Raw genomic sequence first — 16,976 nt, 5'->3', positions numbered from 1 at the left:
TATAAGTGAATTAAAGGTAACTAAATCTAAATACTGTACATGATGGATAAGAACTATGACACTTTGCCTATTTTTTGTCATTTTATGTCCATTATTGATCATTAGTACTAAACATGACTTAAAATAATAAGTTTTGTTTAGTAGTGGAATTAAAATATAATTAGTTGAACTTAAATATATAGTACTCCCCTAATAAAAAATAGGGTAGCTCTCTGGTGCACATCTCAAAAAGGGGTATACCGGTGTACTCTTTTTTAGTTTTTTGCTTTTAAAGTATTTTCGGTATAATTATTTTTTATGATTGTATATTGTAGTTTTTCAAAGCATTCTAGAAATTTTTGAAATTTTTTGAATAATTTACAATATAGAAAATAAAGTTTAAATAGTTTGTTATATGCGTGACTGTTTTTTTTATGTGCGTAGAAAATAATATGTTTGAACTTAATTTTTAATGCTGTAATTTATTCATAATTTTCTAAAATTTTATATGATGCTCTAAATAACTATAACTACGTAATCATTAAAAAAAAATTGCTAACGCCAAAAAAATACTAAAGAGTACACCAGTATATCTTTTTAAGGGCGTGCCGGAGAGTACTCCTACAAATATTTTCTATACCACTCATTTTAATATTTATAAATAATTCGTTGAGTAGAAATGTAAACTACTGTAGTCACTGAAATATTATATGAGAACGAAATAGTGGGCAAAATGTTTCGTTCAATTCAAAAGCTGACATGAAATAAACAATTATTAATTTTTTTATAGAAAAGAAATAATTAGTTAGGACATCAGTTGGACTAATTACATTAACATTTACTTTGATAATGCACGTCATTTTTCTCAAAAAAAATAAATAAATAATAGTGACATTTATTATTTGAATTATTGAGGCATGCTATTTATTAAAAAGCTTTTTGCTTCTCTTACTATTATTAAAGAACAGGGAAAAAAATTGTATACATGTCAAATTAATTGTGACCTGTAAGACTGATCGTTTTTGTTTTTATTTTTTGTAATGATCGTTTCAAATATGCATACAGAAATCAATTATAAATAATATTAAAGGTAGTATTTCATATAAAATGTTATTTTTTATTGAAAAATATACATTTAACCAAATTCCATATAAATACGTAATAAGAAATTGTTAAAAAAATATTGTACACAAATGTGAAGCACAATAGAACGCAAATATGAAGATATAGAGAACTTCATTTTGTTAAGAATATTGATATGAAGTATTATATGTATAAACATCATTTTATGTGATATTTATGATTTTTTAAATTTAATATCATGTGTCATTGTTAGGGAATAATTTTTCTGATTAATATTATTTTTCTTTTTTTCACAAGAAATATAGAGAAGGGTGAAACACATATATTGTTTCATTTAAAGATTTACAGAGGCATAGCTGGCATTGGCCAGATTGCCATATGAAGAGCCATTAAAGGCAGTGACTAATTATCTCTACCTACCGAGAAGAAAGATGTTGATTTAGGAAGCGAGAAAAGGAGATTTAATTTTAAACGCAATACATGTACCAATGATAACAAGTCCATCTAACTCAATTCCTTATCATTTTTTCCTCATAAATAGTAGTTTCAAATTTTGTTTGAATAACCTTTGATTTATTTTTCAATTATTAATTTTCTTTTGAATGGCTGAGAGGAACCATACTAACTTAAGCATCAGAGGTTCTTCTTTTTGCAGGTGTCTACATTAGATTCTTTCATCTAGTTCAACTCAAAAACATATTTACAAAATTAATAATTGATTGAAAATGTAATTCCCAGATTTCTGAATTTGGAAACTTAGGGCCTGTTTGGTATTGTTTTCTGTTTTTTGTTTTCAAAATTGTGTTTTCAGAAATGAGAACAAAAAACTGTTTTTGTAGTTTTCAAAAAACAAGAAGTGCTTGGTTAATGTTTTCTAAAAATAATTTATTAGTTTTATTTTTTTTAGATCTTAAATAAAAAATTAACAAATATATTTACAAATAGAAAAATATTTTAAAAGTTTGTAATAAATAATAAGATAAAATTATTTAAAAGAAAAAATGATGAAAAATAAGAAGTGAGAAAATTTGAGAACAACAGAAAACAATTTTTTTTTATTCTCAAAATTTTTTATTTTTTGTAACTTTGTTTTTAAAAATTGTTTTCTGAAAACAATGCCAAACACTTTCACTTGTTTTCAAAAAATTATTTTTAGTTTTTAAAAACAAAAAATTATTTTTTAATTAAGGTGTCAAACACCCTCTTAGTTGTTGAGAACTTTACGTCTTACCTAAGTGACAGCGTTGGTGGTTTATTGGGTTTACCTACATTCAGAAGTGTGTAAAGGCCGGGGAGCGTACCCATCTTGATTATTAATTGTCGTGGACTGCAATAAAGTATTATTTTCTATTTTGGATTTTATATAAATCTGATCTTTCTTTTTATATATTATATGTTATTTTAAACATACATGATATTTTTCTTTGACTTTTAAAATACAAATACTATTATCGTTTGATCTGATATCTTTTTAGCACATAATAATAAATTAATAATGGTACGTACGTAGGTATTAATTGTTAGATCATCGTGGAGAGATCTGTATCCATATTTTCCTAATTAAAAATAGGAGTTTCTTCATAATTTTTTGTTTTATTAATGAAATTGGAGTCAGAATAAAATAATATATATATTAAATTATAATTTTAATTTATAGTTAGTGTTTTCTATTTTTGTTTATTATAAAATTAAAAATTTAATTTATTATTTTTACTTATTAAATTCACGTCACTTTAATATCCTATAATATTTATAATATAATTGGTCACTTAATTTTATATCATACTTTATAATAATATTATACATTATACATATGTGCTCATACAATAAGATTTTAATACAACCTACTACACATTAATACATTAAAAAACAATTAAAATACAACAATTTGATAATAACTAAAAGTCAACACATTACATATTGTCACATTTTTTTAATTCAAAATATATCTGGAAAAAACTAAAAACCAAATAGACATATAACAACTATATATAAACTTAAACAACTAAAAAATAATATAAAATAACTATACATAAACATAAACAACTAAAACATAACATAAAAATATAAAAAATTCTTGCAAATCATAAAATTAAAAAAGAAAATTCAGTCTATAAAAATGTAATATTTTTAGTAAAATTAAGTGTATTTTGTAAATTTCTCAATAAAAAAAACCATCATTTACTTATATATTTATATATAACACATATAAATAACGATCGACATGCATTCACTATCAAATGAAGTGTCATGATACTTAGCTGTATATGTATATTAATATATATTCAACTACGTATTAAGAAAATATTATATTTAAATTGGCACGATGTATTATTTTATTATATGGCTGTGGATTAAAGTCTTTCAACCCCAACTCACCTACTCTCTCTCATCACAACTGCATTTCTTTTTCTGTTTTTCTTTCTAATCGATAAATATATAAGGCTTCTGTCTACGTGTTTTGATCTGAATGACATGTATATTATATTGATTTTTTTTTAATTGATATAGGGTAATTCTATGGTGCATACCTGAAAATGTATGAATTGGTGCATATTTTTTTGTGACTTTTTGTATTTCTCGGCTCGTGAATATTTTTCAGTGCGATTTTTTTTATGATTGTGTTTATTGTAGTTATTTAGAGCATCCTGCAAATTTTTAGGAAATTCTGAATAATTTATAATGTCGAAAACTAGATTCAAACAAACTATTTTCTACGTGTATAAAAAAAATTAATCACGCGTGCAATAACCTGTTTGAACCTAGTTTTCGGCATTATAAATTATTCGAAATTTACTGAAAAAATTTACAGGATGTTCTAAATAACTACAATAAACACAGTCATAAAAAAAATAGGTCATTGGCAAAATGGCCTCTTTTTATAGTGCAATTTGCACTTTGACTTAGTTTCAATAGTTTTAGCTAAATGTCATCTTTTATTAATGAATTTTTTGTATTACCCATTTTACCTTTAAAATAAAATAATAATAAATTAAAACAAAAACCCTAATAATTATCATCTTCTTCCTCTCACCCATCCACCCACACCCATCCAAAACCACCCATTATCATCCCCCGCCGCCACCACCACCACCACCACCGACGACCACTGCCCCCTACCGTCGGCGAACACTGCTCATCACCGGATGTCGCCATTTCTCCACAAATCCAGCCACCACTCATTCAAAATGTTGGTTTATAAAGCTTTTTTTTATATATAAAATATGAGATTTTTGATATTATTTTTGTAGATTTAAAATGCAAAATGATTGTGTTTAGTATATTGAAAGTATAAGTAAGGATTTAGGTTTATTTCTGGAGTTTTATGGAGGTTAAAGCTTGAAAATCTGAAGAAAAAAAAATTAATGGTGGTTTCGGGTATTTTCGAGATAGAGAAATCCATAATTTTTTGACAGCTTGTCTAATTTTTCGACAAGGAGTCGAAATTTTAGACCAGTTGTCTAAATTTCAGACCAATAGTCGTATTTTTTCGACCACCTGTCGAATTTTTAGACGGGTTGTCGAATTATCAGACAGGATGTGTAATTTTCAGACAGGTTGTTGAATTTCTAGATTTTCAACTTGATTTTCATTTTTTATATAACTTTTTAATCAAAGTAATATCAATAATTTATATTTTTTTATTGTATTATTTTTTTTCAGATGTCATTCAAAAATATTGTAATATTATGTGATGGAATGTGGGAAAAAAATGAGGACTCGTGGAAATGTATTTCAAATGGCTCACGATCAAGATCAAGTTTGGTACAAACTAACCTAACTTATGAGGAGTTAGTTGAACATATTTATGAAGTTACAGAAATCGATCGCAACCTCTTCGATATAGAATTAACTTACAAGATAACGACAATGGTGGAGATTGAACCAATTGCAATAAAAAATAGTAGAGACATTGTTAGTTTCTTTACATGACAAGAGCGTGATTTGGTTCCATTATGTGTGGGTTTAATCAAGAAGATGGAAAATATGCTCATTAAGGATAAACTTGTTGATAGTTTTAACTATGTTGCTTTATTGTGTTATTGGAGCCTTTTTGGACATTTCAAACATTTCAGACAACCTGTTGAAATTTCAGACGAGGTGTCGAATGTTTTTGACGGGTTGTCGAAATTTTAGACTAGCTGTCGAAAGTTTTAGACAGACAGTCAAAATTTTTGGTATAATGAATTAAGATCAAATTCTACATGATAAAGTGTTGTTCTAATACTATAAACATAATCATCATAATAGTATCTCAATAGATTATCTACCACTCAATCCTTGATCATCATAGTAATTTGATTAAAAATTATACCACTCAATTTGTAATCATCATAATCTCACAAAGATTAAGTTTTGTTTAACTTTATAAAATGTTAGACAATTTGTCGAAACTCATGGCTAATTGTTAAAAAGGTATAATGAATTAAGATTCAATTCTACATGATAAAGTGTTGTTCTAATACTATAAACATAATCATCATAATAGTAACTCAATAGATTATTTACCACTCAATCTATAATCATCATAATCTCATAAAGATTAAGTTTTGTTTAACTTTATAAAATGTTAGACAAGTTGTCGAAACTCATGGCTAATTGTCAAAAAGGTATAATGAATTAAGATCCAATTCTACATGATAAAGTGTTGTTCTAATACTATAAACATAACCATCATAATAGTACCTCAATAGATTATTTACCACTCAATTCTTGATCATCATAGTAGTTTGATTGAAAAGTGTACCACTCAATATGTAATCATCATAATCTTATAAATATTAATTTTTGTTTAACTTTATAAAATATTAGACAAGTTGTCGAAACTCATGGCTAATTGTCAAAAAGGTATAATGAATTAAGATCAAATTCTACATGATAAAGTGTTGTTCTTATACTATAAACATAATCATCATAATAGTACCTCAATAGATTATCTACCACTCAATCCTTGATCATCATAGTAGTTTGATTGAAAATTGTACCACTCAATCTGTAATCATCATAATCTCATAAAGATTAAGTTTTGTTAAACTTTATAAAATGTTAATTGAGATATATGTTATTTTATTGTGTTATTGGAGCCTTTTTAGACATTTCAAACATTTTAGACAACTTGTCGAAATTTGAGACTAGCTGTAGAAAGTTTTAGACAGGCAGTCAAAATTTTAGACTTGCTGTCGAAATTTTTAGACAGGTAGTCAAAATTTTAGACTAGCTGTCGAAAGTTTTAGACATGCCGTCAAACTTTGAGACTAGTTGTCGAAATGTTTAGACAAGCAGTCGAAATTTCAGACTAGATGTCAAAGGTTTTAGACAGGCAGTCGAAATTTTAGACTAGCTGTCGAAAGTTTTAGCCAGGCCGTCAAAATTTTAGACTAGCTATCGAAAGTTTTAGACAGACTGTCGAAATATAACACAAAGAGGTATGAAACAGAAACATCCAACACAAGTAGTTTATAACAGTTTGTGGTATACCATAACAGTTTTACACATAAAAAAAATACCATTCCATTCCATTGTCTTTGCTAATAAATATCCAATACAAGTCATACTATAAGAGTTTGATACATAAACAAAATACCATTCCATTGCGGTGATAGTTTCAATGAATATTTTTCATTTATCTCTTCTTTTGCATTTATTAGAAGAGAAGATGATTTCTGTGGAGACTTTCTAATTGCTTCTTCTATTGCTTGAGTTGGAGGAGGGGACAATGTCATTGGAGACTTTTCTGTTACTTCTTTTATTGATTGTTTTTTAGGAGATGCCACTAATGAAGTACTTGAACATCCAGATACAATTTTTCTTGTAATAGTACTACGTGTAAAAATATTCAGCAAGACCTGAGACAAGTAATTTACAATTTGACAGTACAAACTAAATACCTATTACAAAAAATGAGACAAAGAATTTACAACTAACCTGTCCAAAATTAAGTACCTATTACAAAAACCGAGTCAAGCAATTTACCCCGTTCACAAACCATGCTCAAAAGCTTATGTCACTACCATATATTCCTAATGAAATACAACCAAATACTCTATCCCAATAAATTCAGTCATGCATTGTTCCTATTCTAGTAAATATCCCAATTGATTTGTTCAGAAATCACAATTCAGTGCAGGAAACCAATCAAAATTGTAAGGAGGGTCAGCTTGCGGTAAGACACCTGAAACTCCTGCAACAGAATAGCTAGTTGTAACACACTCTAAAGCATCAAGGCCAGAAATAAATATAATCTCCACCTATGTTACAAGCCACTTAATCTTTACTGGAGTGAGCAATTGAGACAAAAGTTTTAGTTTTCAAAATTTTGTAATAACAGCACATAATGAAAGAAAAAAGTATATGATTTCACCTAAAAAGTGGAGCAATAAAAGGACTAAAGGATTCTTTACAGAACCAGCACATGCAGACATATAGTGTAATGCAATGAACTAGTCCTTGTGAAATAGATTCCTGGAAAGCGTGATAAAATTGGTAGGTATCATCTCAATCATTGACAATGAGCAATCTATTATACATGTAACACACAAATTCCATTAGATTAGTAAACATCCGATCCACCCATTCCAAGTTGCTTCAACAAGAGAATTGTATTATAAGTTACGATGTATACTTCAGAATAAATGAATATCATCATGAGCTTAGTACTGGTCATTCTTCTTTTTTCTCGTTAGTTTAAATCTTCACTTAACTTGCTTATTAAAGTTGTATGACAAAACAATATCTTCTTCATAAATTTAATGAATAAAGCCAATATTGTATAATATAGGTCAAGCCGCCAAAAATTACTACAACTACATAAACATAAATAACATTTATAGAGGCTTTAAGCATTCTTAAAAATCAATAAAACAAAACATAAATTAAAAATAACAATCTACAACACCAAAACAACAACATAAATAAAATTACTACAACATAGAAAACAATAACATTCTTAAAAATCAGTAAAACAAAACATAAATTAAAAAACAAATACATAAACACACACATATATAGAGAGAGTAATAGAGAGACGGGAGGGAGGGAGAAGAGTGATTGAAGGAGAAGAGGAAGGGTGGCTTGCTGTGAGTGAGGAGAGGGAAGGATGGGTTGCTCGGGTCAATGAGAGAACAAAGAGACGAGGTGGAGGGATGGGTCGCATACCTGCGTCGCCGTGAGCGACGGCGCTGTGAGCCGTGCGTGAAGGAGAAGACCAGGCTGCCGTGAGCCATGTGTGAAGGAGAAGAGGCTTTTACGATTTAGGGATTTCTGGTTTTAGGGATTTTTGATGTTAGACATTTTTTTTTTCTGTCAATGTAAGTGAAAGGGTAAATGGGTAAAATTATACCCACTTATTTAAAAAAGAAGTCATTTGGCTAAAATGTTTTGAAAGTAGGTTATTGTGCAAAATGCACTATAAAAGAAGTCTATTTCCATCAATTTTCTAAAAATAATCGTGCCGAAAGTTGTTCACAAACTAAAAAATACAAAAAATCACAAAAGACATATAGCGATAACATTTTAGGTATGCTACATAGCAATAACCTATATATATATATAGGAAACTTCTTTGGTGCGGCTGTACGAAAAAGCCGCATGGGTAGGGGTGTTTCCTTTGTCCATTCGAGTGAGGGAGAGTGAAGTCCACTCTTGCAGCAGATTTTAAGGTGTATTACACACGCGTCAGAGGAGAGTGAAGATGGGTTGATGGAGTGGGGCCAGGCACATTAGAGAGTGATTATTTCTATAGTGAAATGAGTATGATTGTGACACATGTCAAGATCTGACGCGTGAGTATGATTAGACTCACTCCTCTCAGTTTGGAAACTCAAAATAAAGCAAAACAATATGCTATTACAATTTATAAACACACATTTATCCACAAGAAACACATTTTCATATAATAATAATAATAAAAAAAAAGTAATGCATAAATATATAGCTATAGCCTGATGCTATTACATCTATTTTTTATAACAAATTTATGGCAAAAAAGCAGTGGTTCACTGGTGATATTATCAACGCAGGACATCTATTCTAAATAATCAATAAATACATAATAATAATTTTAAATATTTATAAATAGAAATATTTAATTCTCATTTGTAAATTATCAATATATTTACGTTACTCTGTTACACTAAAATTTCGAAGATGAATAAATGAGTCTCGAACTATAGTCTCATAGAGCGTAAGCTCGAAAATAATGATCGATCTGTTGTTATTAATGATCGAGCACAAGTTGTAGGCTCGAAAAAGATAATCTTCTCTGAATCATGTGTATTGTTCGAGCCTTAGTTGCAAGCTCGAAGACATTAGTCTCCGAAGAATCAGTTCGACAAAATCGCTAGGAGAGAAGGAGGTTGACTGGAATAACGAGCTCGAAGTTTTGGTCTATCTCGAAAGTGTGTTAACCTTACATTCGAGATCAACAATGCATTTTGCATACGACAGCTATTAGGAAATCCATATTCCTTAGAGATTTGTTGTTATCAGATGTTAAATTTCAATTATCATGGAATATTATGTAATTAATGTATTTATTTACATTTATTTAAAATTTGAATAATTGATTGTAACTTCCCTGAATTAGTGGAATATATTCTCCTAACTAGGTCTACAAATAGCATGATATTTTTCATTTGTAGAGACACACAAAATTGTACTGAGAATACTCTGTCAAATTTCTCTGAAAAAGCTTTGAGAGAGTGTCAAGATTAATAATATTGACTCGTAGACTAGGCAAATTTTAACTACTCAACCACGTAAAAATCTTGTGTTCTTCTATGCTTTCTGAAAAATATTGTTTAGTGCTCTTCAAAATTAAGTTGACAAAAAACGGCGTCAACATACCCATTTAATAAAAATGTAAGTTAACACTATAGTTAAAAATATTTTACCTATCAATATACTTAAATATAGTAACAAAAAAAATATTAAACTATAATTAAATTATGATTATAACTGGTGAAAATAAAACTCAAAAGAACTATATAAATGTAAAAATAAAGAGAATGGAGATAAAAAAAATGTTGCTAAGGAGGATTAAGAGTATAGACTAAAAAAAATATGAGATAAACTCATTAAATTATCTAAAACCTACTAACTTTGCCAAAACACAATAATAGTAATGTAGTCACATTCAATACAATGATAATGATAAAAAAAATATGTTATATGTTCTACCATAATCCTTATTAAATAAAAACAATTATGCATACAATATGATGAGAAATTAAAGCTAAATTATTAAGATCTTAATAGTACTATTGAAAAAAAAAATCTTAAATTTCAAATGTTTGTAGTCCAAGTGAACAAAACCAAAACAACTTAGAGTAATAATAATAATAATAATAATAATAATAATAATAATAATAATAAGGGTTTATACCTTTTTGGACCCTATGTTTTGTCTCATTACTTGTTTGGACCCTGTATTTTGACAAATTACTTTTTGGACCCTATGTTTTGTAAAATGGTTAAAATAAAACCCTAAACTCAATTTTGATGAAGAAAAAATTGAATATAACAACACAGTTTTTAAGCATAATGATTTTATTTTTGTTCTGAATTATTAGTTTGGTAAATTATTTGTGATTTTAGTTGAGAAAACATTGACCAAAATTGGGTTTAGGTTTCTATTTTAACCATTTTACAAAACATAGGGTCCAAAAAGTAATTTATCAAAACACATGGTCAAAACAGGTAATGAGACAAAACACAGGGTCCAAAAATATATAAACCCTAATAATAATAATAATAAATATGTATTAATATTTATAAATTTTATTGGGAAATAGTGTCTTTTTTACAATCTAAAAATAAAAAATGAAAAGAAAATAAACCAAGCTTAAAAATAAATAAAGAAAGTGGCAATTTTGAGAGCCAAAATATAGAGATTAGCATTTTTGTAATCCCAAACTCAAAGAATTCAGCCCAAATATCCATCAGGCCCATACGGCCCAAAAGAGACCCCAACACTTCAGTACAGCCGTCTGGGCCCCACTCTATCAACCCATCTTCACTCTCCCCTGACGTGTGTGTAATACACCTTAAAATCTACTGCAAGAGTGCACCTCACTCTCCTTCACACAACTGGACAAAGAAAACACCCCAACCCATGCGACTTTTCCGTACAGCCGTTGGATAGAAGTCACGTATATGTATAAAGTAATATATATTAAAAACTGCGGGCGTTTCGTACGCCCGCACCAAAGAAGTTCCCTATATATAGGGGAGTTCTTTGGTGCGGGCGTACGGAACGCCCGCACCTACGGTTTTTATGTATTGTTTAATATATATATTAGTTTATTATTATTATTGTTATCATTACGTCAGATTTTAGTCAGAGTTTTTATTATTATATATTAGTTGTAGGCTGTTTTTATTAGTTAATTATTATTATTGTTATCATTACGGTTTTTATTATTATATATTAGTTTATTATAGTCAGATTTTATTAGTGTAAATTTTGTTGTAGTCAAGTTTTAGTCAGAGTATTGTATCAATTAGTTAATTTTTGTATCAATTTTTGTATTAGTTTATTATTATTATTGTTATCATTACGGTTTTTATTATTATATATTAGTTGTAGGCTGTTTTTATTAGATGTCTTTAACAGTTGAAAAGAGTTTACATGACGACAAAAGTACAAATAGTATTTATTATAAGTGGTATACACCACGAGATGAAGAAGCATATAAATATTTTTGTTGTAGTCAGATTTTAGTCAGATATTAGTCAATTTTTGTATCAATTAGTCATGTAGTCAGATTGTATCTATCTCTCTGCCTTTTTTTTCTTTGATATATATGCTACACGTAATGGAACTTTGTTTGCAAGTGGGTGTGGTTCCATCCCTGTTATCCTTTCTTCTTCACTGAACTTTGTTTTTTCAAAGTTCAGCCGTGAGACAATTTGCAGTGATTTTGTTTCATTCTCTAGAGAAATGGGTTTGGTCTCATTCTCCATTTTCTTCTTCTCAGCTTGAGCTATACAGGTATTGAGTTTCAGACTTTTTATATTGAGCCATATTTTCTTCTTCTCAGCTTGAGCTATACAGGTATTGAGAGAAGAGAGAATTTTTCTGGTTTTCGTTGAGGGGGCGAAGAAAACAAGGTATTCCATGGTTTATTTGATTTATATCAAATGAAATGATATGATTTAGTTTCTGATATGTATATTATATATATTAGTCCCACTGCAAACATTTTGCTCTGCCACCTTAATATTGTCTATGATTTTTTCCCTGCAAAGTGTGGACCTTTTGTGTTATACATGCAAAAAAAAATTACTTTGCCGTATGGGTTTGTTTTGTTCTTGGTTTTATTTCTATTTGAGTTGAGTTTTCTTGCTTGCAAGTGTGTTACTTACAATATAGCTTAGGTTTTGTGGAACTTATCAGGAGAATTTATATATATATAGAGAGAGAGCGAGAGAGGCTTATGGTACAGAGAAACTGAGAATTAACCTGTGTTTGTTTGCCCAATGGTTCAACGTTTTGCATAATTAAGTTTCTATTTTTGTTCATTTTTAAGGGACCATGTGTCTATTGCAGTTTTAAGTATTATTAATATGAGGTCAAACTTTAGATGTTCGTTCTTTCCCATTTTCATTCATATCAGGACAATTTAATCTAAATGGATTTTCTGTCATGTTTGTTACTGTGTCAGTTTTCCATTATCTTGTGTTTATTAATCTAACTTTTCTTGGGAAATTCATAGATTTAGTGAAGGTGAGTATCATAGAGTTTTGGAGGTAAAATTGATATCGAATGGTTGAGATGTTGTTCTTTGAAAGTCTAAAACTATAAAATGTTATATATTAGTGGTTATTGATTTTGTTATGCTTTGATGACATAATTGATAAAGGAAAGTTGAAATTTAAGTTGATAAAATTCAGGAGACTTAGTATGGAAGAGTTATTTCTTAATCGCATATTAAACTCTGTGGAAAGCCTACGGAATGAGTATCGGGAGGTGAAGGATAGTGTACGGATTATAATGGGTGATTTGCGGACATTAATTGATCTTAGGAAACGTAGAGATGATGAGCGAAGAATGTATGAATGTGAAATGGTTACAAGATTTGGCAGCAATTGTGATGATGCGAAACTCGTGAACCAAATGATTTATGATGAAGGGAAAGGGGTTGATTTGGATATCCAGCGAGTTCGTTTCGTTGAAGGGGGTAATAAGTATGAAACTAAGGTTGGAGATATCCATGGTGGTGAAGTACCGAAGCGTAAAAGTCAATCCGGGGAGTTGAATCACCCCACTTCTTCTTCTGGTTTGAGTGGTATTAAATTTGGTTCTGTAAGTTCTACTAATTTATGTAAGAAAAATGAAAAGGTTATACATAAGACGGAGGGTAGTTGTGGGGGAATGAAGAGGGGAAAATTTGACGATAAAGTTTTTAAGATGTCATCCCAATTTGGAGAAACTCTACTGCAGCGTGAGATGTCGATGAAAGTAAGTAATTTGAATTTGAATGTTCTTATATTTCTGTTGTATATACAAAAGCATTATTTTGAAGACATATTTATATTTGATTGTGGATAATGCAGAAGGCTAGAGTAGGTACGATAAAGCCAATGACATTATTTACAGACGTTAAGGGAACAAGCCATCGTCGGGCAGGTGCATTAGGTGGTAGTTCCCATATTGGAAAGGTAACGATGATAATAATTTTTTTTTTTAATTGTTCAATATTATTGTCTTTAGTACCGAATATTATGTATATGCAAGGTGAGAGTAGTTCTCAGTCATTGCCACTTAGCTCTGCACTATTAAAGGGTGATGTTCAAATGAAAATGATTGGTCCGTTTAATGCAAGTGCCCCGATACTTGACGATCCTGATATTGCGTCACTGGTTGAATTTATTTTTGACCCAGTTGTACCTGAGTAAGTTCGTTTGAGTCAAATTTATATAATTATGGAGAATAAATGACAGTTTATATATCTAAATTATTGTAAGTAGCAAATAATTTGATTGTATGCAGTGAAATATTGGTGGAGAAGGATTTTAATTTCCTCAATAGAGATTTGATTAGAAGCTTGGGTCCGGGTAAGAAGGTGATGGGTGAGGTGAGGTTTAACACTTAACCTTTTTAATTTGTTGAAATATTATAATAAACTCATTTTGCATCTGTTTGTATAAAGTCGGGTTCATGCATAAAATTGAATATGCATTTAGTAGTAGAGAATTAGATTTGAGAAACAGTTGGAGCACATGAATGTTTAATTCAAGTATGTTATGTTTTTTGGTTTAATAATTTATTTTGATATTCTTTTACTTATGTAGGTGTTGAATGTTGTTTGCGAGGTGAACACACATGCAGCTCTGCTAGTGTCAGCAGAAGACGGAAGAGCTTGGTATTTGAATACAAGATTGACAGTAGGTTGGTCTATTCATTGGTTAGTTTGGTTGTTTGGGCCCGATAAATACTAAATTCGACTATATCACAACACAGGTATCTGGAATTAGCATTGACAGTTTATTCCCAGACAATGGTCGTGATGATTCTGCGCGGAAGTTTTACTTTGGTGATTTGAAGAAATGTCAGCATGTATGTTCCCCTTACAAACTTTGTACTGTTCTCTTGTGCACTAATATTAAATATTAGTAATGTTATGTTTCTGAGTTGCAGATTTTTATTCCAATCCACAATGACAAAATAGAACACTGGTTTCTTTTTATAATACACATCGGTGATGGTATTGTAGAAATATGTGACTCGATGTTGGACAAACATGGGTCGTCAACTGGAAGTGGTCTTGTGAAAATGGTGGTAAGTGTAACTTAGATTTTGGTGTGGGATTAAGTTAATAGTTACAAAATAAGAATGGTATTTTTAATGAAATGTTTTATTGTTAAATTTGGAAGAGAACTAGTTAAGGTGGGAGTGTAATATATTCATGAATTTAGAAGTTGATGATTTTGTTAATTGATCTTCAGATGGAGAAGCTTGATTACTTACTTGCTGACCAAATAGCCGACAAAATGGGGCCTTCTTTTTCATTCACCCATTTTCAGGTTCAGACAAATGTTGGAGTTCTTCAACAATCAAATGGATATGACTGTGGCATCCATGTCATTAACCGGATTGAGGGTCGTCACGAGGTCTATTTCAAACACTCTGTTGTAAGTGTCTTTTATATATGTCGAAGAGGGGTATGTTAAATAACTTTTTAATCTTGTTTGTCCTTAATTACAAAAGTTTTCTTAATATGGATGTACTGAGTTATAATATGTATTGTATGATTTTCATTTTAGTTTAATTCTGCGAATGAGAGGATTCGCATTGCTCTTGGGCTGGTGACTTCTATGCACAAAAAAATTTGGGGCAAAGTTCAGCTTGGTTTCGATGTGTGGAAGAAGACGAAGAGCCAGGGAATGAGGGGGGGATTAAATAGGAAGTTATTTTAAGTGCATTTATAGGGGAGTGTTTGACAGTTGTTATTTTTTGGGACCGCCTGTATAGGATGGAATTGGTTGCACAAGTACTTCATCTTTTGGGACCGATACCGGGCCATTTTGCTCTTTCTAACACATAACACAATATATGGATGGTGGATAGTCATGTGAAGATATTTTTTAGTTGTACAGACTAACATTTGTAGAGATTTTAACTTGTGTGCATGTTGTCCCTGACAAATTCGTAATGTTAGTTGTCCAAATTGAATGGAGAACATAGAAAATGACCTCAATTTGGTTCCTATGTGAAATATCACAGCTGTCATATTAAATCATTGTTTGAAAGGGAATAAGCACAAAATGAAAATGTTGCGAGGTTTGTGTGTTACACAAGTATACGTAATCGCAATTCGTAATAAAACCGGTAAATTCGGGTATCATCCACACAGACTGATTTATCAATTACCAGAAAATTAATTTATAATTTCTATTTGGTTAATGGAATGTTTGATTTGTAAAATGGAAAATTTAATGCATGAACAAAATAATTACAAGTGAAACTCAGAACCATAAATTGAAAACACTAATAGAAACACTTCAAGAAATTAATTTAATAGAAAAATAAATTAGGGAATTCAATCTCATCCACTATCCACTCTAATATTCATCGATGCTTGTTCTATTCTTTATTCTTATTAAGATGGAAAGTTAACAAAATCTATTTATATTCAAGTTACGAAATATAAAACTCAACCTTACGAATCATTTTCTATATTTCTATGAGAAATTCAGCATTAGGAGGCAATGAGAACAATAACTGAAGAACCACATAAATAATCATATACGGAAAGTTGAATGATCAATTTTATGTCCAGTCAATTATAGCATATCCAAATCTCACTTTGTAAGTTTTGATTAAAAATCGTGTAGGTTATGAAATTTGATGGCCAATCAATTCTCAAACAAGAAACATAAACTGAGAAGATTTGAATAGAGGAATAGATAAAATAAAACTTTGCTTTAATTTGTAAAATAGTTTCCAGTGATTCAATTAAAATCCCTAATACAGAATGTAGTTGTTCATCATTAAGAAATCCATAAACAAAAAATTAATCATAAAGTAAATATAATCCCACTCCAAAATATTCATATTGATAACAATTCTTCTCCAAAATATGATCCCACTCCTCTTCTCTCAGTCCAGGTCTGCAAAAGTGCCTCCTTTTCTCTCAATCTAGGCCGCAAAATCCTTTTACTGCAGGCGCATATAGTAGCCTGAAACACCGTTTTCCCCCAACTTTTGTTCTTTTGTCGTTATTTCCATCATGCTTCCACACCTAAGTCACCTAATCCCTTGGACACCTGAAACACATAAAAACAAGCGTAAAATAGAACAAAACAAAACTAAACCCCTAACACTTAACCTGAAAACTGTTGCGAAAATGAAGCTACGCAAGTATACGTAATCGCAATTTGTAATAAATCTCGATAAGAACGAGTATCGTCCC

General features: G+C 29.9%; 1 protein-coding gene across 1 annotated transcript; it reads left to right on the top strand.

Moving 5' to 3' along the window:
- The first annotated feature begins 12,903 nt into the window (after nt 1-12,903).
- Nucleotides 12,904-14,724, top strand: LOC133791655 (uncharacterized). Its single transcript, XM_062229576.1, has 6 exons — nt 12,904-13,522; nt 13,621-13,955; nt 14,054-14,138; nt 14,356-14,448; nt 14,525-14,612; nt 14,702-14,724. Exons 1-6 carry the CDS (start codon nt 12,965-12,967, stop codon nt 14,722-14,724), a joined length of 1,182 nt encoding a protein of 393 aa, XP_062085560.1. The 5' UTR covers nt 12,904-12,964.
- The last annotated feature ends 2,252 nt before the right edge of the window (nt 14,725-16,976 follow it).

Source organism: Humulus lupulus, chromosome 7 (genome assembly GCF_963169125.1).
Source record: "Humulus lupulus chromosome 7, drHumLupu1.1, whole genome shotgun sequence".
In the NCBI taxonomy this organism is placed as follows: domain Eukaryota; kingdom Viridiplantae; phylum Streptophyta; class Magnoliopsida; order Rosales; family Cannabaceae; genus Humulus; species Humulus lupulus.
Note: the sequence above shows the minus strand (reverse complement) of the source record. Positions and strands in the feature narration are given on the sequence as shown.